Genomic DNA, 27,118 nt, shown 5'->3' with positions numbered 1-27,118 from the left:
CTGCATCCTCACTATAAAATTCAGCTATAGAAATATGCAAAAGAACATCTAAACAAGCCTGATGCATTTTGAAAACAAGTCCTGTGGACCGATGAGGTTAAAATAGAACTGTTTGGCCACAATGATCAAGAGTATGTGTGGAGAAAAAAGAGCACAGAATGTCATGAAAAGAACATCTCGCCAACCATTAAACCCTTTACCACCTTGGGATTTTCCAGTTTTGCATTTTTGTTTTTAGTTCCTCTTCTTCCCAGAGCAGTAATAATAATAATAATAATAATAATTTTATTTATATAGCGCCAACATATTCCGCAGCGCTTTACAAATTATAGAGGGGACTTGTACAGACAATAAACATTACAGCATAACAGAAATACAGTTCAAAACAGATACCAGTAACTTATAAATGTTTCCATCAAAATGGCTATGTGAGGGCTAGATTTTTTTGTAGTTTTGAATGTCACCAGTAATTTTACCATATAGTGTGCTGTAAAATGGGGAAAAAAATTCCAAGTGCAGTGAAATTGCGAAAAAAAATGCAATTCAACATTTTTTCCCATGTTCACTAAATGCTAAAACTGACCTGCCATTATGATTCTCCAGGTTATTATGAATTTGTAGATAGCAAACATGTATGATTTTTTTTTAAGAGGTGAAAAAAATCCCAAATTAGTAAAAAAAGAAAAAAAAGGCCCCATTTTCTGAGACCCATAGCGTCTCCATTTTTTCAGATATGTTGCTGGGTGAGGGTTTAATTTTTGCGCGCCAAGCTTGCGTTTTTACTGATACCATTTTGGGTGTAGATACAATGTTTTGCATGTGTATTTGCATTTTATTGCAATGTTGCGGCTACCAAAAAAATAATTCTGGCGTTTTGATTTTTTTTCTCCTTATGCCGTTTACCGATCCGATTAATTATTTTTGTATTTTGACAGATCAGGCTTTTCTGAATACGGTGATAACAAATATGTGTATTTTTTATTTTATTTTATTGCTCTATTTAATAAGGCAAAAGGGGAGTGAACATTTACATTTTTATTTTTCTATATATTTTTAAAAACTTTTTTTGTACTTTTTCCTTGCTTCAATAGTCTCCATAGGAGACTTGAAGCTGCGATCTTCTGAGGGCTTGAGTCCTGCTATGTGTAGCAGAAATGCTCATCTGCTATGAATGCTGACTCCTGGGTGGCAATGACAACCACAAGGGTCTCCTGCAGACCCTGCTTTTGTCATGCTAACCAACTGCGCCCTGAGATCATGTGACAGGGACGCCGACGAGTGGAGCTAGTGAAGACAGCCATGAGTGGATCGCGATTCCCCCAGCGGCAGTCAGGGGCACATGATAGCTAATCAGATCAGCTGTCATGTGCCTGAAAACATGCAGGCTCAGTGCCGGAGCCGGCATTAAAGTGGGGGAGGCGAGCTATGATGAACCTGTAGGTCGTAAAGGGGTTAAGCATGGGAATGGATGAATTATGCTTAGGGATGGTGTTGCAGGCAATGCCACAGAGAACATTTCATGGAAAGAGGGAAGAATGGATACAAATTTGATCAAATTCTTGATGCAAACATAACACCATCTATAAAAAAACTGAATGTGAAAAGAGGATGGCTTCTATAAATGAATAATGATGCTAAACACACGTCAAAATCCACAATAGACTACAACAAAAGGCGTAAGCTAAAAGTTTTACAATGGCCCTCACAGTCCCCTCATCTGAGCAAAATTGAAAATCTGTGGCTAGACCCAATATAGGAGTGCATGCAAGGTAACCCAGAAATCTCACAGAATTGGAAGACTTTTCCAAGGAAGAATGGATGAAAATCCCTCAAACAAGAATTGAAAGACTCTTGCCTGGCTACAAAAAGCGTTTACAAGCTGTGATACTTTCAAAGAGGGGTGCTACTAGGTACTAACCATGCAGGGCGCCCAAACTTTTGCATCTGACCATTTTCCTTATAGTAATTTTTAAAATATAAAAGAAGAAAATATATTTTTATATTATTAAATATATATTTTTTGTCTAAAATACAAAGTAATTGTGTAATCTTTAACTTTAGGCCTTTTAGAGATCATTCATCTTTAACTTGCTTAACTGTTCACAATAATAGTAATTTTGACCAGGGGTGCCCACACTGTTACATTCCACAGTAGATAACACTGACAGGCCATAATGCTTTAGAATACTCCAATATTTCAAAGCATTACATGTGCAATCTCTACTTTTTGTCCATATAGAGGTTGTGAATGCAACAAAGTGTCATAAAATAAAAAAAACTCAAAAGGTGAAAAATAAATTCAATCAAAATTGTTTTTTTTTTTTCTTAAATGGTTCATCATAAAACTATACACATATTTTGAAATATATCTCTCAGAATGCAGCAACACATAAATAGCTATTTTTCCATGAATAAAATTTTATTTTCGTTATGCAAAAGTAAAATAAAATAAAATCAACTTGGAGAGAAAAGTATACTTGATATTTTTACCCGCAAACATAACTAATGAATTAAGTGTTAAGGGTGGTATTCAATCAACTTATTTTGCACAAAAACAAGCCCTCATACAACTAGAGCAGCAGAAAAATAAAAAAGTTATGGCTGCCTATATGCAAGGATGAAAACAAAAAAAAAATTACTTGGCCATTACCTAGCAAATAAGGCTAGTTGTTAGCAATTAAATAAGGTAGGGGTTAAGATTTGTATTCTACTATCTGTTACGGGAGACAAATGCAGGAAATTTGAGGTACTCGAAATACTCCAATTAGCATTTCAATTAATAGATATATAATAACAATCTTGAAATACATTAAAATGTTCTATTATATGATTTAAAAGTAGTTCCAAAAACACACCTCAATTTAATTAAAAAGTAATAGCAATTAGATTGCAAAAGGCTGTGCACACAACTCCGAGGATGTTCAAATCTATCATAACCTATAGTAACTACTCAAAGGGAATCTGCCAACACGATCCTCCCTCCCAAACTGTTTATATGGTCATTTAAAGGGAACCTGTCACCTGAATTTGGCGGGACCGGTTTTTGGTCATATGGGCGGAGTTTTGGGGTGTTTGATTCACCCTTTCCTTACCCGCTGGCTGCATGCTGGCCGCAATATTGGATTAAAGTTCATTCTCTGTCCTCCATAGTACACACCTGCGCAAGGATTGCCTATATTGCACATATATATGGTGATATATTTCAGAGCACATTGTGACCATATAAAGAGTTAAGAGTTTGGGGGGTGTTGACTGTGATGACAGATTCCTTTTAAACATTTAAGACTTAGTATGAGCATGTGAAGCATTTATTCCGCTATGCTACATGATTAATTGTATTGCATGTTCCTTTTTTATGGTTATATTTCAATAATATACATGTACATTACCTTCTATTACTGTACTGTTTTTCCTCCAAATGACATAGTTATCTATGTCAAATGTGATTATCATTATTAATGTAGTTGATTACTGTATTTTTCTAAATTGAGAGATACAAAAATTGTACATTTTCTATTGCATCATGTCATATTTCCATAGAGTTAACATAAAATATCTGTACTCATATAAATACTGGAAAAAGGTTAACGTAAGTTTATGAATGCTAAAAGCTCACACAATGATCGTCTTACAAGTTTGAGGACTGTCTTTTTTCCTTTGTGCTCCTTGTAAATGACCTTTTCAGGTGATACCAGGCACAAAATGCAGGAACCTCTAAACCTGCTCCTGAGAGAGTAGCGTGTACTAGTTTTACAGACATAGATAACCTTGTTTAATTTGCCTATTTGTCATACTATTGACAGTTTATGGGAATTCTCATAGCCAAATAGCTCTCTGTTTGTTTAAAACATTCATAGGAATACCAACTCCCAGAACAATAATCAGAATCCTAATTAGAGTTGAGCGAATTTTTCAAAATTTCATTCCGATTACAATCGGCGGCGAATATTGTTTTTGCAGTATTCGCCAAACACAGACGAATGTCATTGGAGTCAATGGGAGTTGAAATGAACGAATATGTTCAGAATCGATCGTCAAACATAAATTCGGCACAATTAAGTTACCAATATGGCACGAATATGGCAAATTCAAAATGGTCGACTGATTCCGAACATATTCGCTCAACTCTGGTCCTGATGCTCCCTTGTTCCCCTTATTTTATATGTATTGAGAGAGTTATGAATTGCATGTGCTGGAGTCTGTTTACTTGTTTGTTTTACAAAATTTCATCTCCTAGATGCTGTTAATATTCCGTAAACTTTCTGTCTAATTCAGCAGTGGTTTTTGCATTGAACCAAAAAATGTACTAACATGAAACAAAAATGTGAAGTATTTCGACTAAAATACTCCAGTTCTCACTGTTCCAACTATGAACAAAAACATTATGTGCCTTATTTTTGGATTAGTATGAATCAAATTAAATGGTCAGCAGTGCGTTCAATTGTGGTGTATGTGGGGAAATAACAGAAAGAGAAAGAAATCCCGGCATACCTGTGTTGATTAATTCTCTTTTAATGGAATTCTACTCAAGACGTTTCAGCCTATCCCTGGCTTTTGTCAATTGTCAAAAGACAATTTTGTCAAAAGACAATTGATAAAAGTCTGGGATGGGCTGATATGTCTTGAGTGGACTTCCATTAAATGAGCATTAATCAACACGTGAATGCCGGGATTTCTTTCTTTTTCCTGTTAATTTTAGAATAGATATGATTTTTCATATAAAATCATAACAAGGAATAATAATGTCATCCCTTCTTTCTATGTGTAGCACCGCATTTTCCACACTCAAGAGGAGAACTTGCAGCCTGCTCGCATTCTTTAAGTGGAGGACACTCTTTCTAAGTGTCTTAATTTATAACCACTCCTTAAAATCACAAGTCTCTTTGGAATATATTGTCCCAATTCCTCCACTCATTCTGAACATTTCAGCTACCTTGGGACGTCATCCTCCTGCTGACAAAGACAGCTTCTTTTTAAAAAGTGGAGACCTTCAATGGATTATCAACCAGCACTTACACCTGTACCTTTAACCTGAAAAGCCTTCATTTTTGATCTCTTCACAAAGAATTTTTCCGCATGACTTGACATTTTCATAATAGACTTTACATTTTATACCCTTTGTGTGACATCCGCCAAATCATTTCAGAACTTGTGACCAGAGCCCTCTACTTACACTGGTTTATTTTCCTCACTGCTAAGAAAAATAAAAAGATAATTGACAATGTATAGGCCAATTATAAATTGTTTTATTTATACTTATTTATTGCCATTAAAAACATATGTTCCCTATACTGTTCATGTATGCCATTATTATAATGCATGCTTTGTTAGACATAGGCAAGTTAATATTAAAAAAAGAGGAGTCACATATATCTTTCTTTATTAAAGATGTAGTCCACAATGAGAATTATTTTTTGTTTAAGTGGTTGTCCACTAATCGGACAACCCCTTCTCAAGCCGTATGTTTGCCCCCAGTAAAATAAATAACATTTATACTCAGCCATGGTACCGGCGACATTGTTACATTGTTATATCACGCAATTACTGGAAGAACCACTGTGAAACTGCTGTACCGGTGTTGGTACCAGAGACGAGTATAGGTGTTGCTACTTTACTGGGGGCAAACATATGGATTGAGATGAAGTTCCCAAATGAAAATTTGTTGATAAGCCTGCCATTGTTTCCCTACAGAGCAAAAACAGGTGAAATAAAGCATTTTATTTCAAACAAACCTATCATAAGAAAATGACCAATTGTTAATATCATTTTTTGTTGTGCTGATTATATTTCTCTTTTTTATTTCTTTTTCCTATATTCAAAATAATAAACTAGAAATCTTGCCTTCTTCACACTGGTCACTGATGCTTTTTTAGATTCTAACCTTCTACTGTTTCAGGAAACAACACATGTACGTAGCCACATTGGTCAAATACCGACCCTAACTTTTGTATTGAAGTATCTAATGAGACTGTGAAAAGGTCATTGTGAATGGAGGGGAGCATGGTCAGCTATGTCATTACTGTTTCTGAATCTTTTTCTGATCCTGTTTTGTCATCTGTTTGTAAAGGTGCTATCTCTCATTGTAATCCTGCTATAAACTCTTCGTGAAGGAAAATAAGAAAGAGTCTAAAAAAGTCTTAGCAGCCAGTGTGAAAATTGTAATATTACTAAATATTATTATTTTTATTATTATTATGACCATAATGTGAACTCCCCCCCCACACACACACAAAAAAAGATATGATTTAAACAGCAGGTCATTTTCTGACAATATTTTCCTTCTAAAACAGTGGGCTAGCCATGTAATGCCCAGACATGGAGGATCCTCTAAAGTGAAAGACTCTTTGCAGCCAGAATTCACACAAGACTAGCTGGTCTTCAAGAGTACTGAGCAGAGGACTCAAGTTATTAACTCAGAATTACCAAATATGGCATTTGAAGTTGGGCTTGGCAAACTAGGCATCCATTTTATATAAGTTATGTGTTACTATCATTAACAATTGCCAGTTAGTCAGACTCCAGACATTTTAACAGGTTCTGCCAAGAATATATTTGGACTTTCTGTTTGCTGTATGTATTTGTACACAATAAATACTGATTGTAGTCAAATTCACACCAAGACTAGAGATGAGCAAAATCGATTCATAAGACCTTGGTCTCGCGAGCCTCCCCATATGTGCTTAGATCCCTGGTGCTTTTTCTAATTGGTAGGTGAAGCACAATGTCATTGGAGCAGCATGAGACTCTAATCATGCTGCACCAGGCCTACGGATCAGAGTAGGTGCTGATGATCCCAGAATGTAGGGAGAGGTTCACTGGTCTCCTATCTAGCAGTCATGAACTACTAATGGGCTGGTGGACCAAGGTCCTACAAATTGTTTTGCTCTTCTCTTGCTATGACTAGGGTTGAGTGAAACGGGTCGGCCATTTTCAGAAGTCGCCGACTTTTGGCAAAGTCGGGTTTCATGAAACCCGACCCGACCCCTGTGTGGGGTCGGCCATGAGGTCGGCGATCTTCTGAATTTGGTATCGGAATTCCGATACCGAGTTCCGATATGTTTGCAATATCGGAAATCGGTATCGGAATCCATATTTAAGTGTAAAATAAAGAATTTAAATAAAAAATATTGCTATACTCACCCTCTGACGCGCCCTGGTACTGACCGGCAGCCTTCCTTCGTTAGAATCAGCGCGAGAAGGGCCTTAGATGACGTCGCGGCTTGTGATTGGTCGCGCGAGCGGTCACATGGGCGGTCGCGCGACCAATCACAAGCCGCGACGTCATCTAAGGCCCTTCACGCGCTGATTCTAAGGAAGAAAGGCTGCCGGTTAGTACCAGGGCACGTCAGAGGGTGAGTATAGCAATATTTTTTATTTTAATTCTTTATTTTACACTTAAATATGGATCCCAGGGCCTGAAGGAGAGTTTCCTCTCCTTCAGACCCTAGGAACCATTGGAAACCCAATGCACTGCATTGGGTTTCGTGTTTCGGCCGACCCCGACCCTGACTTTTTTATAGGATCGGCCGATTTCACTCGACCCGACTTTTGAAAAAGTCGGGTTTCATGAAACCCGACCCGATCCTATAAAAGTAAAATTTGCTCAACCCTAGCTATGACCAATAACTATTAGTCATTGATTGCAGATGCTTTGGTTACCTGTATTTTTAGGACTTCTAGTTTACTGCACCGTATGACTACATGTTTTATGTCAATTTCAAAGTATTGCAAGCTCCATATACAAAAAGCAAATATGTGCTACTGAGTCTCATTAGTGAAATTTAAAATGATAATCATCTATGTGTATGATATGCTTTTTATGTCAACTTCAAGAATATATCATATTTTCAAAATGTTGTCTTGCAAGCAAATTAATGTCTCAAGTAATCAACCTGTCATATAAAAGGTGTCACAGATGAAGAGCTCGAGTCAATCCAAGCATCGCACATTAGAGTCAATGGTCATCCATTTGTGCTCCCTCTGTTACTGTGTATGAGAGATGAAGAAAAAGAGCCGATTGTTTCTTGTTCATTTTGGAAAGTGATTGTGCATGTATGGCATTCAGTTTGTAAAGTACATAGACAAAAGAAGGATTCCAGGGGGTTCCCGGCTCCATCATTTGCCCACCATTGCACCAGTTGATAACAAGGTTTCCAAATATCAGAAAATGTCTTAAAATGGCATCTGTTCTTTTTTATTATATTAATTTTTGTAAGTGTTTTGTAGTAATGCATTAGCTTGCATAACCTGTAAGTCATTTTTGCTTTGCCTTTTTTAAATAAAAAAAATGCAGTATACCTCATTTATGAATATGTGCTACTGTTTATAGGGATAGCAATCATATAGACCCAGAAAAAAATCTTTATTAAACTTGATTAAAAATGCCACCAGTTGGTGGCATTTTTAATCAAGTTTAATAAAGATTTTTTTCTGGGTCTATATGATTCCTATATTGATAGAAGCCCATTTACATATATTTTTTTGAGAATTTGTTTATAGGGATACCCTATTTTCTGCAGAGAAAAATGCCTTGTGACGTACTGACATTTATTTTTCAATTATGCATACATAAATGCCAATTGACATGCTGAAGCTCGATGAAGGTTTTAAAACCAAAAATGATCAACTTTCAGCATGAGCAGTTTTGCTAGTGAAGAAGCCGGTAGGTAAAAGTTAAATATAAAATTCAAGTATTTATACTAAAAAGCTGCTAATGTCAGAAGTACATTATGTATAGTAGTATGCACACTTAGGTTCAGGCAAACATATCTTTGTCCTGGAAAGGTACACATAGGCATACATATTTACATATTATGAAAGAGATGAGCAAATGTTCTATACCACTGCTACAATAGGTTTACAATTTTAAATCCTTTTTTTTTTACTGTATGATTTTTCAGAAATGCAATGTAAAATAGATATTGTCAAAACATGTTTTTGGCTTTTTTTAATAAATATTTTAGAAAAAAAACAATTTTAAAACTTTTTAAAATTGTATTAGTTTTATGCTAAAGTACATAAAATGGAAAAAAAACTGCTTCAAAACCCCTTACGCTTATAAAAAGTTCAGCTTTTTGAAATATTTAGCTCATCTCTAAATTCATAATTACATTTTTTTCATATTGAATAAGCTTGAATGTTGGGTTTAATTAAGAATGTTTGATTTTGTGTAAATAACAATATGAATCAAATGGAATTGAAAACTATATTTATTTTTATGTTAGTCAAATTTAGAAAAAAAAAGATCTTTAGATCATGACAGAGATGACATATTTAAAGGTGAATCTAATTCAAATAATATTTTACTTTGGTACCCGTGTATATTACCATTTAATCCAATGTATTTATTTTCACCACTAGTGGTGATTTTGTGTTTTATTTTGTACATAGATTATGTTGGTATGTTTCATTTTTACTTCATGTTATTTTATTCTTTTCACAAATAAAGTTTTTGTTCCTTTTTTTATTGTGTTCTTTTTTTGTGCTGAAAGCTAAGAGCCATGTTCTTACTTCAGTTATTAAATATAGATACAAACACTAAATATGGCATAAAATATATATTTTGTGTTTTATTCTTGAGTTTGCCTCTTCAGAGAAGATGACTTGAACTCTAGTGCCATCTATTAAAAGTAGCAAAGCTGACTTTTAGAATTACTACTTCCAGTAGGTGGCACTAAAGTTCAACTCCTCTCCTTCTCTGAAGAGGCAATTTGCATATTTAATTTCCCAGAGGAGCATGCTTGGCCTATAAGTCTCCTCACCCCGATAAGCCAAGCCTGGATTGTCACTCTCAACAAGGAGAAACATTACCCCTTAGATCCCATTCTTGTGTTTGGCACTTTAGAAAAATAGAATATACAGTAAATACAGTCCACTAAAATAGCAATAATTATCCACATGTGTGCCAAAGGAGCATCCTTTTGGGATATACTTTAATGGTATATTTTTGTCACATTTAGAAAACTGTTATGACTTTACTTCAATGAGAATCAAGGGCAGGAATATGCATTTGTGTAGCAGACAATTCCATGTGTCTTTCGTATATGGTGAAGGTGAAGAGAACATAGCCTAAGAGCTAATCTGCACAGTTTAACTGTTATGGAGTGTTTAAGTTGTTAAAATAAGATGCCAAGAAGTAGCGATTTTAATTATATTCAATTCAGTGATAAAAAGTTTTACCAAATAAAGAGTAAAAGGACTGGAAATATTAAGAAGAAGAATGGCTGATCGAAGAAAATGTAGAAATGTTATTGTTGGTTATGTTGATTGCCTTAACAAGATCAATGGTCTCTAGCTCTCTTAGGCCGGTTTCACACTTGCGTTTGGGTAGCGTGTGTAGGGCTGCGTACTTCCTCCATTAAGCTCCACCTACTTCCACACGTCTTCCCTTTAGCTCCGCCTACTTTCGCATGCATCCTGCATACCTATTTTTAGCATTGTGTAAGGATGCATGTGGAAGTAGGCGGAGCTTAAGGGGAGTAGTGTGAAAGTAGGCAGAGCTTAAGGAAGGAAGTACGCAGGCCTACGCACTCTACCCAAACACAAGTGTGAAACTGACCTTAGATAGCAGTCAAAACTGGAAACATACTGAGCAAAAAAAAAGGAATCCTCAGTTGAAAGCCAAGACTTTCATTAAGGCTGGTGTCACACTTGCAAGTGCAAAGCGAGAAACTCGCGCGAGTCTCTCGCATCAATACCCGGCACTGCCATCGGCACTCGGGACCAGAATGTGCAGCTGCATGTATTTCTACGCAGCTGAACGCTCCGGTCCAAACCGTCGGCGGCAGTGCTGGGTATTGATGCGAGGGACTCGCGCAAGTTTCTCGCATTGCACTCGCAAGTGTGACATCGGCCTAACTTAAACTTTCATACATCAAATATAAACATGAATTTGAAAAGCCTTGTTTCAGGTTGACTGGCAGATGTGTTCAAAGGCATAAAGGGATACTCTCATCTCCAAGATCTGATCCCTTATGACCTAATAGTCATAAGGAGTGTGATAGATGGCACTAAGTCCAGACTATGATCTATATTGCTGGTTTAATAGACAAAAAGAAATTGGTCATGGTACCTCACCATGTTTCTGTCAGAATTTTAATTTATGCCTGGTTGGGCATTGCATATTGTTCTAGTTCATATTGGTTTAACTATTTGTTAAATAAAAATTATTTTATGGTTATTAGTGTACTCTGATGAGCCTATACTGACAGTTGTTAGTGATCTAAGCCATGGATCTCTAAGTTACTGCAATGTCCTGCACATGGGGTAAGCAACATAGCTTATCAGATGAACTATACTACATTTATAATTGGAGATATTTGTTTTTATCATTATTTTACCTACTACATATTGGGAAAGGATCTTGAAGATGGAAATACCCTTTTAAATCTTCATAGTCAATTTAAAGTTTTTCCCATTTGGTAAAGTGATGTTAAGATCTTTGGGACTAGAGACGAGTAGATCTGAAAAAGTTCAAATTTGCTGAATGAGCGCAAACTAAATTTACAAAAATACGTATTCTTTAAAACATTGAAACCTACAAGAGAAAAAAGTAAATGAAAACCCTGATGTAACTAAGTAAAAAAGCAAAAGTGCATTTAAATAGCACTGTTTTTAGTAATACTGTTTTTTGATTAAAAAAATAGCACAAACGCCATCCCACCTCGTCACGGTAATGCTGATCGGGACAGTCCTACACTGTCTAATGTTAAATCCTTACATTGTGTCAATTTTGACCTCAGTGTGAATAAGGGCAGACAAAAGGACTGGGCCCAACCAGTGAAACACTAGACTGGGGAAGCCTTATATAGTCTCTAGCTCAGAAACAGGGAGGCCACACACCGGCTTGCACAGAATGCATCAATACAGAGAAAAAAAACACAAAATTTAGCTTAAATTGAGTTGGCACACATGCAGAGGTTAAACGCATGTTCACATGGGCCACAAAACATTGAAACCTACAAGAGAAAAAAGTAAACAAAAACCCTGATGTAACTGAGTAAAAAAAGCAAAAGTGCATTTAAATAACACAGAGTTTTTAGTAATACTGTTTTTTGGAAAAAAAATAGCACAAAAGCCATCCCACCTCGTCACGGTAACTCTGATCGGGACAGTCCTACACTGTCTAATATTAAAACCTTACATTGTGTTAATGTTGACCTCAGTGTGAATAAGGGTAGACAAAAGGACTGGGCCCAACCAGTGAAACACTAGACTGGGGAAGCCTTATATAGTCTCTAGCTCAGAAACAGGGAGGCCACACCCCGGCTTGCACAGAATGCAACAATACAGAGAAAAAAAAAAACCACAAAATTGAGCTTAAATTGTGTTGGTACACATGCAGAGGTTAACCTTTTAACCTCTGCATGTGTACCAACTCAATTTAAGCTCAATTTTGTGTTTTTTTTTTCTTTTTTCTCTGTATTCTTTAAAACGCAGATTATTTTTTGCATAATCAAATAGAATTCACTTGCACACAAATAGTTTTGATCATCTCTATCTGGGACACCTACTGACCTGAGAATTAAGGGTTTCTGAATCAGAACTGTGACTCTTTCACTGGTTTCTCTGCTGCACAGGTTCATGGAGCCAGCTGTGATGTTCTTCACAGCCAATTTAGTAGAGGGAGCAATTGGAATATTTACATGAAGCTTCTGTGGTGCTTATTAGCGTGACATTTCAAATTCTCCATATGCACTTTGTGCTATATAATGGAAATGGTAAATGACTGTTAAAACCTTTATTACTGATTCCTGAATAGAGATGAGTGAACCGGAACTGTAAAGTTTGGAGATCATACCTGACACCTAGTGTGCGATGCTGAACTCCAAATGTGGACGTCTTCAGAGAGACTGTGTGGGGGTACTCTGTTTCCTTTGGCTGCCACCTAGCTTACTATGACCATTTTATAGCCCTTTTACAGCACCAAAGTTTGGGTCCCATTGACTTCTATGGGTTTCGGGTTCAATTTTGGGTAGAGTTTTGGCACCAGAACTGAACTTTGGAACAAAGAACGGTCAAATCTGACGAACCCGAACATCCGCGGGTCCATTCATCCCTATTCCTGACCAGTATTTCTATCATATACACTATAAGGTAAACACCTCCAATCAGTGAAATAGTTTTTTCATTTAGTATCAGTGTCGTCGGTTTATAAAAAAAAACAGCCCCTTGATGACATCTGTCTTTAAAAGCATTGCAAAAAGAATTTGTCATTCTAAAGCATGTGTTGTACTGTAATAGGATGTCCCCCCTCTGTTGTTGAGCCAGGAAATTTCTTCCCTTTTAAATATCCCTTTATCTTCTGTGAGTGACTTTATTTGAAAGTGAAAACCTTTAAGAACCTCAACAACTTGGCTATGTAAAGTTAATTTTCAAATTGCATGTTCTAGCAACAGTACCTGTAGGTGTAATGTGTATGTGTCCCAATAATCAACATAATTTTTTTCTTAAGCTTCAAATAGCTTAAAAAAGCTAATTTCAAGTTCTTTTAATAAAAAATAGATTTTTATTAAAACAGAATTTATGTTTCCGTGGAAGTAACAGGGCTATGGCACCATACAATATCAAAAAAGACTTCCAAATAATGCAATATTAATATCATCTTAAAAATCTCTAAATAGGTAAAATTTGTAATCAAGCTCAATGCTATCTACAGTGAGGAAAATAAGTATTTGATACATTGCCGATTTTGCAACGTTTCCCACCTACAAAGAATGGAGAGGTCTGTAATTTTTATTGTAGGTACACTTCAACTGTGAGACAGAATCTAAAAATTAAAAAAACAGAAAATCACATTGTATGATTTGTAAATAATGAAATAAGTATTTGATCACCTACCAACCAGCAACAATTCTGGTTAGTATTTTTTAAGATGCCCTCCTTCTATGCACTGATTTCCTGTATTGATTGCACCTGTTACTGGTATAAAAGACACCTCTCTACATACTAACCTCTCCACCATGGAGGAGGACAATAGGCCAGCAGCTTGGTGAGAAGGCAACAACTGTTGTTGCAATTATTAGAAGAAGCAACACAAGATGACTTTAAATCTTCCTCGGTTTGGGGCTCTGTGCAAGTTCTCACCTTGTGGGGTAAGGATTCTGAGAAAGGAATCATCCAAGAACTACATGGGAGGACTTGGTCAATGACCTGAAGAGAGCTGCGACTATAGTCTCAAATATTATCATTAGTAACAAACTACGCCATTATGGTTTAAAATATTGCAGGGTACGCAAGGCCCCCTGTTCACGACAGCACATGTCCAGGCCTGTTTGAAATTCGCCAATGACTGTATGGAGGATCCAGAGGAGGCATGAGAGAAGGTCATGTGGTCAGATAAGCCCAAAATGGAACTTTTTGGTATCAACTCCACTTGCCATGTTTGGAGGAAGAAGTATGATGAGACCAACCCCAAGAAGGCTGTCCCAACCATGAATCATGATGTTGGAAACGTCTTACTTTGGGCATGCTTTTCTGCCAAGGAGACAGGACAACTGCACTGTATTGAAGAGAGGATGGATGGGGTCATGTATCATGAGATTTTGGTCAACAACATCCTTCCCTCAGTAAGAGCATTGTAGATGGGTCGTGATTGGGTCTTATAGCATGACAATGACCTGAATCACACAGTCAGGGCAACTAAGGAGTGGCTCTGTAAAAAGTATCTCAAGGTCCTTGAGTGGCCTAACCAGTCTCCAGACCTGAACCCAATAGAAAATCTTTGGAGGGAGCTGAAACTCAATGTTGCCCGGTGACAGCCCCGAAACTTGAAAGATCTGGAGAAAATCTGTATGGAGGAACGCGCCAAAATCCCTGCGGTGGTGTGGGCAAACTTTGTCAAGAACTACAGGAAATGTCTAACCTCTGTAATTGTAATCAAAAGGTTTCTGTACCAAATATTAAGATGTTTTTCTATTGTATTAAATACTTATTTCATGCAAAAAGAAAATCAGGGCATTACCACCTTTACTGGTGTATGGGGCCCAGTGAGCAGAAGCAAAGAGGAGGGGCCTGGACTGGGTGAGAAATGCCGGCAGCATGTCTCAGTCATTCGGGGCCCACCACGTTGCTTCTGCTTACTGGGCCCTAGGGCAGGGGCGTCACTAATCAGTAACGTTCGGGGCCTGAGTCCTGGATCAAAAGCTTGATGCTCTGAACCTCCTGAGGTCACATTCTTCCAGAGCAGCCAGACACAGCAGCATGCTGCCTTTCCTAACTCACATAAAAGTAACCACTCCTGCATGTGCCTGTGCTCCACACAGGAGAGGAGCTGCACAACAGCCAGGAGCAGCTGCACGGCTACACTCACTGCTCTGCTCTGCTGCACTCACTGCTCTGCTCTGGCTGCTGCTTTCACTGCTCTGCTGCTCCGGCTGCAGCTACACTGACTGCTCTGCTGCTCTAGCTGCTGCAATATTCAGACACTGCAGACTCCACCCACTCTCCTGAGCCTCCTGCAGAGCAGACTGCTGCCTCCAGGATGAAGAAGCCTTCTCTCTGCTGCCCACAGGTTTGTTCTTGCAATAGGATGGGGTATACTAATACTTCTGCTCCCTATTCACCACTATTGCATCTCACCAGCCACACAACAATCATTATACCTCCCCCTCCTGCCTTTCCAGCACATCTAGTAGTTGGCAAACAGGAGGGTAGGGGAGCACAGTCTGCAGTGAACAGAGCTGCAAATGGAGAACTTAGTGAGGGTCGTGTGCCCCATCACATTGCCTGAGACTGAGTATGCCTGATGCCCAGTCCTCTACACAGTCTTCATGTGTGTGATACACTGCTCAAAAATTAAAGGGAACAATAAAATTCCACATCCTAGATATCACTGAATGAAATATTCCAGTTGTAAATCTTTATTCATTACATAGTGGAATGTGCTGAGAACAATAAAACCTAAAAATGATCAATGTAAATCACAATTAATATCCCATGGAGGTCTGGAGTTGGAATGATGTTCAAAATCAAAGTGGAAAATGAAGTTACATGCTGATCCAAATTCAGTGGAAATGCCTCAAAACAAGGAAATGATGCTCAGTAGTGTGTGTGGCCTCCACGTGCCTGTATAACTTCCCTACAATACCTGGGCATGCTGCTGATGAGGCGGCGGATGGTCTCCTGAGGGATCTCTTCCCAGACCTGGAGTAAAGCATCCGCCAACTCTTGGACAGTCTGTGGTGCAACGTGACATTGGTGAATGGTTTCCAGACAAGATGTCCCAGATGTGTTCAATCGGATTCATGTCTGGGGAATGGGTGGGCCAGTCCATAGCTTCAATGCCTTCATCTTGCAGGAACTGCTGACACACTCCAGCCACATAAGGTCTGGCATTGTCCTGCATTAGGATAAACCCAGGGCCAACTGCACCAGCATATGGTCTCACAAGGGGTCTGAGGATCTCATCTCGGTACCTAATGGCAGTTCGGCTACCTCTGGCGAGCACATGGAGGGCTGTGCGGCCCTCCAGAGGAATGCCACCACACACTATTTCTGACCCACTGCCAAACCAGTCATTCTGAAGGATGTTGTAGGCAGCAGATCGCTGTCCACGCATGTCTCCAGACTCTGTCACGTCTGTCACATGTGCTCAGTGTGAACCTGCTTTCATCTGTGAAGAGCACAGGGCACCAGTGGCAAATTTGCCAATCCTAGTGTTCTGTGGCAAATGCTAAGCATCCTGCACGGTGTTGGGTTGTGAGCACAACCCCCATCTGTGGACGTCGGGAACCCAGACCATCCTCATGGAGTAAGTTTCTAACCATTTGTGCAGGCACATGCACATTTGTGGCCTGCTGGGAGTCATTTTGCAGGGCTCTGGCAGTGCTCTTCCTGTTCCTTCTTGCACAAAGGCTGAGGTAGCAGTCCTGCTGCAGGGTTGTTGCCCTCCTATGGCCCCCTCCACGTCTCCTGGTGTACTGGCCTGTCTCCTGGTAGCGCCTCCAGCCTCTGGATACTGCGCTGACCGACACAGCAAACCTTCTTCCACAGCTCGCATTGACGTGCCATCCTGGATGAGCTGCACTACCTGAGCCACTTGTGTGGGTTGTAGAGTCCATCTCATGCTACCACGAGTGTGAAAGCACAACCAACATTCAAAATTGACCAAAACATCATTAAGGCTGGTGGAACGCACCGAGTAAAATATAGATGTTATTATTGGTGCGTTCGCAGCCCGGGGTCCACCGTGCAGGAGAATCTGCTGATAGCAAATGGCACTATATGGCGGTATAAGCGAGCTCTGTTACTTCACAGAGTCGCCGTGATAGAAAAGCACTGTGTCCTGTTAAGCTCACAGGAGTACACATCTAACTGCTGAGCTGATAGCAGTCAGTGGTCATGTCTGACAGTCAGAGAAGCACACAAACAATTCCTCACCGGAGTTGCCGGTATTCTAGTGGCTTATTTCAGCTGGGCCCTAACCACAAGCATACATAGCCACACTGGTGCAAAGCTCATGACAAAGATTGATACTAGCGCATGGCCGTGCGGCCATGCAAACCTTTTATAGTTGCAGCAACTTCAGGACCTTCCTAGAGGACCAATGGGAGTTGATTCAGGACCTGAGCATGTGACCCCTGACTTCCAATGAGAGGTCTTCCTTTGGGCATGCTCAGAAGGGAGAAAGCAGGACTTAGTCCCAGAAGTGAGACTTCGCCGGTGACCAGTGCTAGCTATAATGACAGAGCCTGGAATAACTGCAGTAGCCAGATGCAGAGTATCTGCCTGAGCCAGATGCTGGGACCGACATCTCCGCTGAGCAGGCTCCACTGCGGCTGGAGAAGAATGGGAGACCGCAGCGGAGATGGCTCGAGATTCCCGCTGTGCAGAGGCAGGAACTCAAGCCCTAACAAACATCAGCCAGAAAGCATTGGTACTGTGATGTGGTCTGTGATCCCCACCTGCAGAATCACTCATTTATTGAGTGTGACTTGATAATGACAAATAATTTCCATCTGTTGTCTATTCCATTTGCACAACAGCATGTGAAATTGATTGTAAAACTGTGTTGCTTCCTAAGTGGACAGTTTGATTTACTTGGAACTATGTTCTGTTGTTTAAGTGTTCCCTTTATTTTTTTGAGCAGTGAATATACACAGTAAATGTAAAGTATATGTCTAATAACTGTGCCATGTACTGCATGTTTGTGGCTGTGTATTTGTGCTCTGCAATTCCTATATGTGTACATTTCTGTATATATAAGGTTTATAGCTGAATTTGTGTGTGCGAAACAGTCTGTGTATGGGTATGTGCACACATTAAGTATTTGCTGCAGTCATTTTTGCACCAAAAACATGTCTTGTGGCAGGAAAAACGCAATATAAAACACACATGGTTTTATCTAATAATTTTTATGCATTTTTTACGTGCTTTTCTTTCCCCCATTGCATTGGATAGGCAGGAAAACACTGAAAGTATTGACATGCTTCAGATGTGAAACGCCTTCAAATCTATAAGACAAAACTAAGCAACATGTGCATGAGACTTCAGAAATCTTATTTACTTAGTTGGTACTAAGAAATGATGCAGTTTTTGCTGCAAAAACCACAGGGAATACTTAAAGAACTACTCAGGCATTTTTTTATGTCACTGCTGGAGTGGTATTTTAAATCCAAGTCTCCTGTCTGATACTCACCTTGCGGCATCTTCATATGTTATCACCGCCACTCCGATATATCTCCAGCTGTTTGCATCCTGCAGTACTTGTCCCCTGTATGTGGTATTATTCAGTTACTATGCGGTGGTAATATGTCATCTGGTCATGGTGTGACGGTATTTTTTCTTGTATGTAGAATTATCAGGTCACTATGTGATGGTAATATGTGGTCTGGTCATGTTGTGGAGGCATATGTCCCTGGTGTGTGGTTTTATTCCGTCACTGATGCGGTAATACATGGCCTGGTCATGGTGTGGTAGTATTTGTTCCCTGTATGTGGTATTACTTGGTCAGTGTGTTGTAATATGTGATTTGGTCATGGTGTAATGGTACATGTACTTTGTATGTGGTATTATTGATCACCATGAGGTGGTAATATATGATCTGGTAATGGTGTAGCTGTATTTGTTCTTTGCATGTGGTATTATTGGTCACCATGTAATAGTAATATGTGGTCTGGTTATGGTGTGGTAGTATTTGTTCCCTGTATGTGGTATTACTTGGTCACCATGGGGTGGTAATATATGGTCTGCTCACTGTGTGGCTGTATTTGTTCCTTACATGTGGTATTATCGATTACCATGTGGTGGTAATTTGTGGTATGGTCATGGTACGGCAGTTTTTGTCCTTGTATGTGGTATTATTCAGTCACTATGGGGTGATAATATGTGATCTGGTCATGATGTGGCGGTATTTGTCTCTTGTATGTGGTAATATTTGGTCATTATGTAGTGGTAATATGTGGGCTGGTCATGGTTTGGCGATATTTGTTTTTTGTATGTGGTACTACTTGGTCAGTATATTGCAATTTGTGGTCTGTGCATGGTGTGGTGGTATTTGTCCCTTGTATGTCGTATTATTCGGTCACTACAGCACAGACCAAAAGTTTGGGCACACATTCTCATTTAAAGATTTTTCTGTATTTTCATGACTATGAAAATTGTACATTCACACTGAAGGCATCAAAACTATGAATTAGCACATGTGGAATTATATACTTAACAAAAAAGTGTGAAACAACTGAAATTATGTCTTACATTCTAGGTTCTTCAAAGTAGCCACCTTTTGCTTTGATGACTGCTTTTCACACTCTTGGCATTCTCTTGGTAAGCTACAAGAGGTAGTCATCCAGAATGGTTTTCACTTCACAGCTGTGCCCTGTCAGGTTTAATAAGTGGGATTTCTTGCCTTATAAATGCAGTTGGGACCATCAGTTGTGTTGAGCAGAAGTCTGGTGGATACACAGCTGATAGTCCTAGAGAATAGACTGTTAGAATTTGTATTATGGCAAGAAAAAAGCAGCTAAGTAAAGAAAGACGAGTGGCCATTATTACTTTAAGAAATTAAGGTCAGTCAGTTTGAAAAATTGGGAAAACTTTGAAAGTGTCCCCAAGTGCAGTGGTAAAAACCATCAACCACTACAAAGAAACTGGCTCACATGAGGACCGCCTCAGGAAAGGAAGACCAAGAGTCACCTCTGCTTCTGAGGATAAGTTTATCCGAGTCATCAGCCTCAGAAATCACAGGTTAAAAGCAGCTCAGATTAGAAAGACGAGGTCATTGCCACACAGAGTTATTGCAGCAGACAAATCTCTACAACTACAACTGTTAAGAGGAGACTTTGTGCAGCAGGCCTTCATGGTAAAATAGCTGCTAGGAAACCACTGCTAAGGACAGGCAACAAGCAGAAGAGACTTGTTTGAGCTAAAGAACACAAAGAATGGACAATAGACCAGTGGAAATCTGTGCTTTGGTCTGATGAGTTCAAATTTGAGATCTTTAGTTCCAACCACCGTGTCTTTGTGCGACGCAGAAAAGGTGAACGGATGGACTCTACTGTTATGACCTGGTGGTCAGGACTAGAGTTGAGCGACCTTGACCTTTTTAGAGTCGAGCCGGGTTTCGCGAAACCCGACTATCTCAAAAGTCGGGTCGAGTGAAATCGGCCGATTTTGACGTAAAGTCGGGATCGACCGAAACACGAAACCCAATGCAAGTCAATGGGGCAGCATAGTCGGCAGTGAGTGGGGGCCAGGAAAACACCTAGAGTGCCCATTTTAATGTCAAAACCATCCATTCTTCTTAATGATGCTTGTCAAGCGTAATTTACCTTATAATAATTGGAAGGCATTTGAAATTGGGGGTCATTTGGCTAAAGTTGTGGTGGGTAGGGCTGGTTCAAGTAATTAGTGGGCCCAGGAAATCTGGACCACGTCACGGCAGTGGAGCAGGGAGAGGTAAGTATTTCAACTTTGCAAGTGCTGTGAACCTGAGCAAGCAGGGGGGGCCCACTCGTTGGCATTGGCACTGACACAGGGCCCCTCAAAGTACAGCGGTGTGTTTGCACGGCGGGGGCGCCTCCCACCGGCAGCAACACTTTTGCGTACTATGAGAGGCCCTGTGCCAGTGACGTCGCCAACTAGTATTCCTCCCCCCACCTGATGAAGGAACCTGCACTTTCATCTGCACCTTCCTCTTTGTCCCCGTGTAAGGTGGTATGGTATGCGGGAAGAGCAACCTGACTTTCAGCAGGGTCACAATGTTGTTGTGTAGCGTGCACGGGGAATGTTGCGTTATGGGTCAATGTACCAGCAGACTCATCTATCACTGGCTGGGCAATGGGCAGGATGAGGAGGAAACACAGATATAGGCCCAAAGAATAAAGTTGGCTAAATGCAGTTCAAAATTGGTAACACAGGAATAACCAGGGGGCATTGCAGTGGAGGACAACTGGAATGAGAGGCTGACACAGAGAGTAGGCCCAAATCAGTAAGTAGTCGAAATGCAGTTCAAAATTGGCAACCGTAGTAAACAGGCGGCACAGCTTTGTTCAGTGGAGGAGAACAGCAAGGAGTGGCAGACACCGATAGTAGGCCCCAACCCAACTAGTAGGCCAAATGCAGTCTAACATTAACAACTACTTAACGAGCGCCTGAAAACGGAATTTCAGGACAGGAAACCAGGAGAACAGCAAGGAGCGGCAGACACTGTTAGTAGGCCCCAAACCAACTAGTACGCCAAATACAGTTGTTCCATTCAACCACAATTTAACGAGAGCCTGAAGATAGAAGCTCAGGAAAGGCAACCTGGAGAACACCTTGGAGTGGAACACACCATCTCTCTCCACCCCATACCCTTTTTGTAGGCCTAATGCAGTGTAGTTTTCTACAACTACTAAACGAGAGTCGGAAGACCGAAGCAATGGCAAGGAAACCTGGGGAACACCTTGGAGTGTAACACACCATCTCTCTCCACCCGATACCCATTTTGAAGGCCTAATGCAGTGTAGTTTTCTACAACTACTAAACGAGAGTCGGAAGATCGAAGCAATGGCGAGGAAACCTGGAGAACACCTTGGAGTGTAACACACCATCTCTCTCCACCCCATAGCCAATTTGGAGGCCTAATGCAGTGTAGTTTCCAACAACTACTAAACGAGAGCATTAAGATCGAAGCTCTGGAAAGGCAACCTGGAGAACACCTTGGAGTGTAACACACCATCTCTCTCCACCCGATACCCATTTTGTAGGCCTAATGCAGTGTAGTTTTCTACAACTACGGAACGAGAGTCGGAAGACCGAAGCAATGGCAAGGAAACCTGGGGAACACCTTGGAGTGTAACACACCATCTCTCTCCACCCGATACCCATTTTGTAGGCCTAATGCAGTGTAGTTTTCTACAACTACTAAACGAGAGTCGGAAGACCGAAGCAATGGCAAGGAAACCTGGGGAACACCTTGGAGTGTAACACACCATCTCTCTCCACCCGATACCCATTTTGTAGACCTAATGCAGTGTAGTTTTCTACAACTACTAAACGAGAGTCTGAAGACCGAAGCAATGGCAAGGAAACCTGGGGAACACCTTGGAGTGTAACACACCATCTCTCTCCACCCGATACCCATTTTGTAGGCCTAATGCAGTGTAGTTTTCTACAACTACTAAACGAGAGTCGGAAGACCGAAGCAATGGCAAGGAAACCTGGGGAACACCTTGGAGTGTAACACACCATCTCTCTCCACCCGATACCCATTTTGTAGGCCTAATGCAGTGTAGTTTTGTACAACTACTAAACGAGAGTCGGAAGACCGAAGCAATGGCAAGGAAACCTGGGGAACACCTTGGAGTGTAACACACCATATCTCTCCACCCCATAGCCAATTTGGAGGCCTAATGCAGTGTAGTTTCCAACAACTACTAAACGAGAGCATTAAGATCGAAGCTCTGGAAAGGCAACCTGGAGAACACCTTGGAGTGTAACACACCATCTCTCTCCACCCGATACCCATTTTGTAGGCCTAATGCAGTGTAGTTTTCTACAACTACTGAACGAGAGTCGGAAGACCGAAGCAATGGCAAGGAAACCTGGGGAACACCTTGGAGTGTAACACACCATCTCTCTCCACCCGATACCCATTTTGAATGCCTAATGCAGTGTAGTTTTCTACAACTACTAAACGAGAGTCGGAAGACCGAAGCAATGGCAAGGAAACCTGGGGAACACCTTGGAGTGTAACACACCATCTCTCTCCACCCGATACCCATTTTGTAGGCCTAATGCAGTGTAGTTTTCTACAACTACTAAACGAGAGTCGGAAGATCGAAGCAATGGCGAGGAAACCTGGAGAACACCTTGGAGTGTAACACACCATCTCTCTCCACCCCATAGCCAATTTGGAGGCCTAATGCAGTGTAGTTTCCAACAACTACTAAACGAGAGCATTAAGATCGAAGCTCTGGAAAGGCAACCTGGAGAACACCTTGGAGTGTAACACACCATCTCTCTCCACCCGATACCCATTTTGTAGGCCTAATGCAGTGTAGTTTTCTACAACTACTAAACGAGAGTCGGAAGACCGAAGCAATGGCAAGAAAACCTGGGGAAAACCTTGGAGTGTAACACACCATCTCTCTCCACCCGATACCCATTTTGTAGGCCTAATGCAGTGTAGTTTTCTACAACTACTAAACGAGAGTCGGAAGACCGAAGCAATGGCAAGGAAACCTGGGGAACACCTTGGAGTGTAACACACCATCTCTCTCCACCCGATACCCATTTTGTAGGCCTAATGCAGTGTAGTTTTGTACAACTACTAAACGAGAGTCGGATGACCGAAGCAATGGCAAGGAAACCTGGGGAACACCTTGGAGTGTAACACACCATCTCTCTCCACCCGATACCCATTTTGTAGGCCTAATGCAGTGTAGTTTTCTACAACTACTAAACGAGTCGGAAGACCGAAGCAATGGCAAGGAAACCTGGGGAACACCTTGGAGTGTAACACACCATCTCTCTCCACCCCATACCCAATTTGTAGGCCTAATGCAGCCTACTTTCCGACAACTACTAAACGAGAGCATGAAGATCGAAGCTCAGGAAAGGCAACCTGGGGAACACCTTGGAGTGTAACACACCCTCTCTCTACACCACGGAAGGGCTGATTCTTAGGAAGGAAGGCTGTCGGAAAGAAGCAGGGCGCGTCCGAGGGTGATTATATTCTTATTAGGTATATACTCACCCTCGGACGCGCCCTGCTTCTTTATTTGTAATGAATGTTTATTTGCAATGTGGTTTTGACTTACTCTATTTTTTTGGTAAATAATGATTTTATTATTTTCATTGTTTTGCATCTTCTTGGCAATAATATAAAGAAGACGCGACAGGACAACACTCGGTGGATGCCATATCTGTATTTTAAATTGAAAAAAACTTTCAATTAACTACTTGCAGGAGAAAGTTATTGTAGCTGGTGGCCATTTTTAGTACTGTACCAGATTTTTGTTGTATGTGTTTGTTTTTAATGTTAAAATGTCTGCATTTGATATCTCTCCAGTATTTTCTTTTTTATAAGCAAAATACTTATTTTTATATTTTCTGATGTTGGTTCAAGGGGTACACGGGCAGCAGTAGACAGGTCAGTGGAGGCCTAGTGGAAGGAGGGACCGCAGACAGGCTTCGAAGGCCTAACATAATAAATTGGGCTGGGTGTAGGCAATTTAAAATTTGTTCCAGGGGAACACGGGCAGCAGTGGCCTGGTCTGTGTAGTAGTAGTGGAAAGAACGGGCCGCAGACAGGCTTCGAAGGCCTAACATAACAAAAATTGGGATGTAGGCAATTTACAATTGGTTCCAGGGGAACACGGACAGCAGTAGACAGGTCAGTGGAGGCCTAGTGGAAGGAGGGACCGCAGACAGGCTTCGAAGGCCTAACATAATAAATTGGGCTTGCTGTCGGCAATTTTAAATTGGTTCCAGGGGAACACGGGCGGCAGTAGCCAGGTCAGTGTAGTAGTAGTGGAAAGAACGGGCCGCAGACAGGCTTCGAAGGCCTAACATAACAAAAATTGGGCTGTAGGCAATTTAAAATTGGTTCCAGGGGAACACGGGCAGCAGTAGACAGGTCAGTGGAGGCCTAGTGGAAGGAGGGACCGCAGACAGGCTTCGAAGCCCTAACATAATAAATTGGGCTGGCTGTAGGCAATTTAAAATTGGTTCCAGGGGAACACGGGCAGCAGTGGCCTGGTCAGTGTAGTAGTAGTGGAAAGAACGGGCCGCAGACAGGCTTCGAAGTCCTAACATAACAAAAATTGGGCTGTAGGCAATTTAAAATTGGTTCCAGGGGAACACGGGCAGTAGTAGACAGGTCAGTGGAGGCCTAGTGGAAGGAGTGACCGCAGACAGGCTTCGAAGGCCTAACATAAGAAAAATGTCAATACAATGGTATTGACAGTGCCAGGCATTGAAGGATGTCAGCGCATACACTAAACATTGGTGGAGCTGTGAGAGAAAATTTTGCAAGTGGTAGAGCACTGTTTGAGCTGGGGGGGGGACTGTCTTGTGGCCGGCGGTACAGGCCCAGGGCCCCTCATATTACAACGGTGTGTCTGACGTTGGGTGCGCACCACCACCGCCAGACACTTTATTGTACTATGAGGGACCTAGTGGCAGTGCCGTCGACCAAAAGCGGGCACACCCACCTCCTCAGACAAACAGTACTCTCACGGGTGCTGGCGCCAAGTGGCGATACCACGGCCCCGTGTGGGGACTTTGGCCATTTAGGGAGGTGTTAACATGTCGGATGCTGGACAATCAGGTGCTGCAAATTACGAGATTGGAAAAGTCGTTCAGAATAGTCCACCTTTAAATAGGAAAGCTAGGTGTCAGCCGGGCAAGGTGGGGCAAAAGATTTCGAAATCCAGTTGTGGTTCATTTTAATGAAGGTTAGATCATCTACATTTTGGGTAGCCAGACGAGTCCTTTTTTCTGTTAGTATTGAACCTGCAGCACTGAATACTCTTTCTGATAGGACACTAGCTGCCGGGCAAGCAAGCTCCTGCAATGCATATTCTGCCAATTCTGGCCAGGTGTCTAATTTTGATGCCCAGTAATCAAATGGGAATGACGGTTGAGGGAGAACGTCGATAAGGGATGAAAAGTAGTTAGTAACCATACTGGACAAATGTTGTCTCCTGTCACTTTGAATTGATGCTGCAGTACCTGTCCTGTCTGCGGTCATAGCAAAATCACTCCACAACCTGGTCAGAAAACCCCTCTGGCCAACGCCACTTCTGATTTCTGCCCCTCTAACACCTCTGGTCTGCTGGCCCCCTGCAGCTCGTGTTAGAACGATCACGGGCGCTGTGTGCAGAGAATGCCAGAAGCAAACGGTCAACAAGAGTTGATTGTTTGGTTGCTAATATTAGTTCCAAGTTCTCATGTGGCATTATATTTTGCAATTTGCCTTTATAGCGAGGATCAAGGAGGCAGGCCAACCAGTAATCGTCATCGTTCATCATTTTAGTAATGCGTGTGTCCCTTTTGAGGATACGTAAGGCATAATCCGCCATGTGGCCCAAAGTTCGAGTTCTCAAATCTGTGGTTGTGCTTGGTTGAGAGGCAGTTTCAGGCAAATCCACGTCACTTGTGTCCCTCCAAAAACCAGAACCCGGCCTTGCCGCGCCAACAATTTCCACTGGCCCCGGAAAAGCTTCCTCATTAAAAATATAATCATCCCCATCATCCTCCTCGTCCTCCTCCTCCTGTTCGCCCGCTACCTCGTCCTGTACACTGCCCTGGCCAGACAATGGCTGACTGTCATCAAGGCTTTCCTCTTCCTCAGCTGCAGACGCCTGATCCTTTATGTGCGTCAAACTTTGCATCAGCAGACGCATTAGGGGGATGCTCATGTTTATTATGGCGTTGTCTGCACTAACCAGCCGTGTGCATTCCTCAAAACACTGAAGGACTTGACACATGTCTTGAATCTTCGACCACTGCACACCTGACAACTCCATGTCTGCCATCCTACTGCCTGCCCGTGTATGTGTATCCTCCCACAAAAACATAACAGCCCGCCTCTGTTCACACAGTCTCTGAAGCATGTGCAGTGTTGAGTTCCACCTTGTTGCAACGTCTATGATTAGGCGATGCTGGGGAAGGTTCAAAGAACGCTGATAGG

At 41.2% G+C, this 27,118-nt stretch overlaps 1 protein-coding gene across 2 annotated transcripts in view; it reads left to right on the top strand.

Annotated features, from left to right (window-relative positions):
* Positions 1–5,224, top strand: part of HDAC9 (histone deacetylase 9) — a 774,871-nt gene extending 769,647 nt beyond the window's left edge. The window contains exon 15 of one of the 2 annotated variants that reach the window (XM_069729825.1): positions 4,769–5,224. In XM_069729825.1, the coding sequence (XP_069585926.1) occupies positions 4,769–4,822 (54 nt within the window). In that variant the 3' untranslated portion in view covers positions 4,823–5,224. The remainder of the gene's footprint in view (positions 1–4,768) is intronic. The other variant, XM_069729826.1, reaches the window with a different exon arrangement.
* Positions 5,225–27,118: the final 21,894 nt, after the last annotated feature.

The sequence above is a fragment of the Ranitomeya imitator genome, chromosome 6, assembly GCF_032444005.1.
Source record: "Ranitomeya imitator isolate aRanImi1 chromosome 6, aRanImi1.pri, whole genome shotgun sequence".
NCBI lineage: Eukaryota > Metazoa > Chordata > Amphibia > Anura > Dendrobatidae > Ranitomeya > Ranitomeya imitator.
Note: the sequence above shows the minus strand (reverse complement) of the source record. Positions and strands in the feature narration are given on the sequence as shown.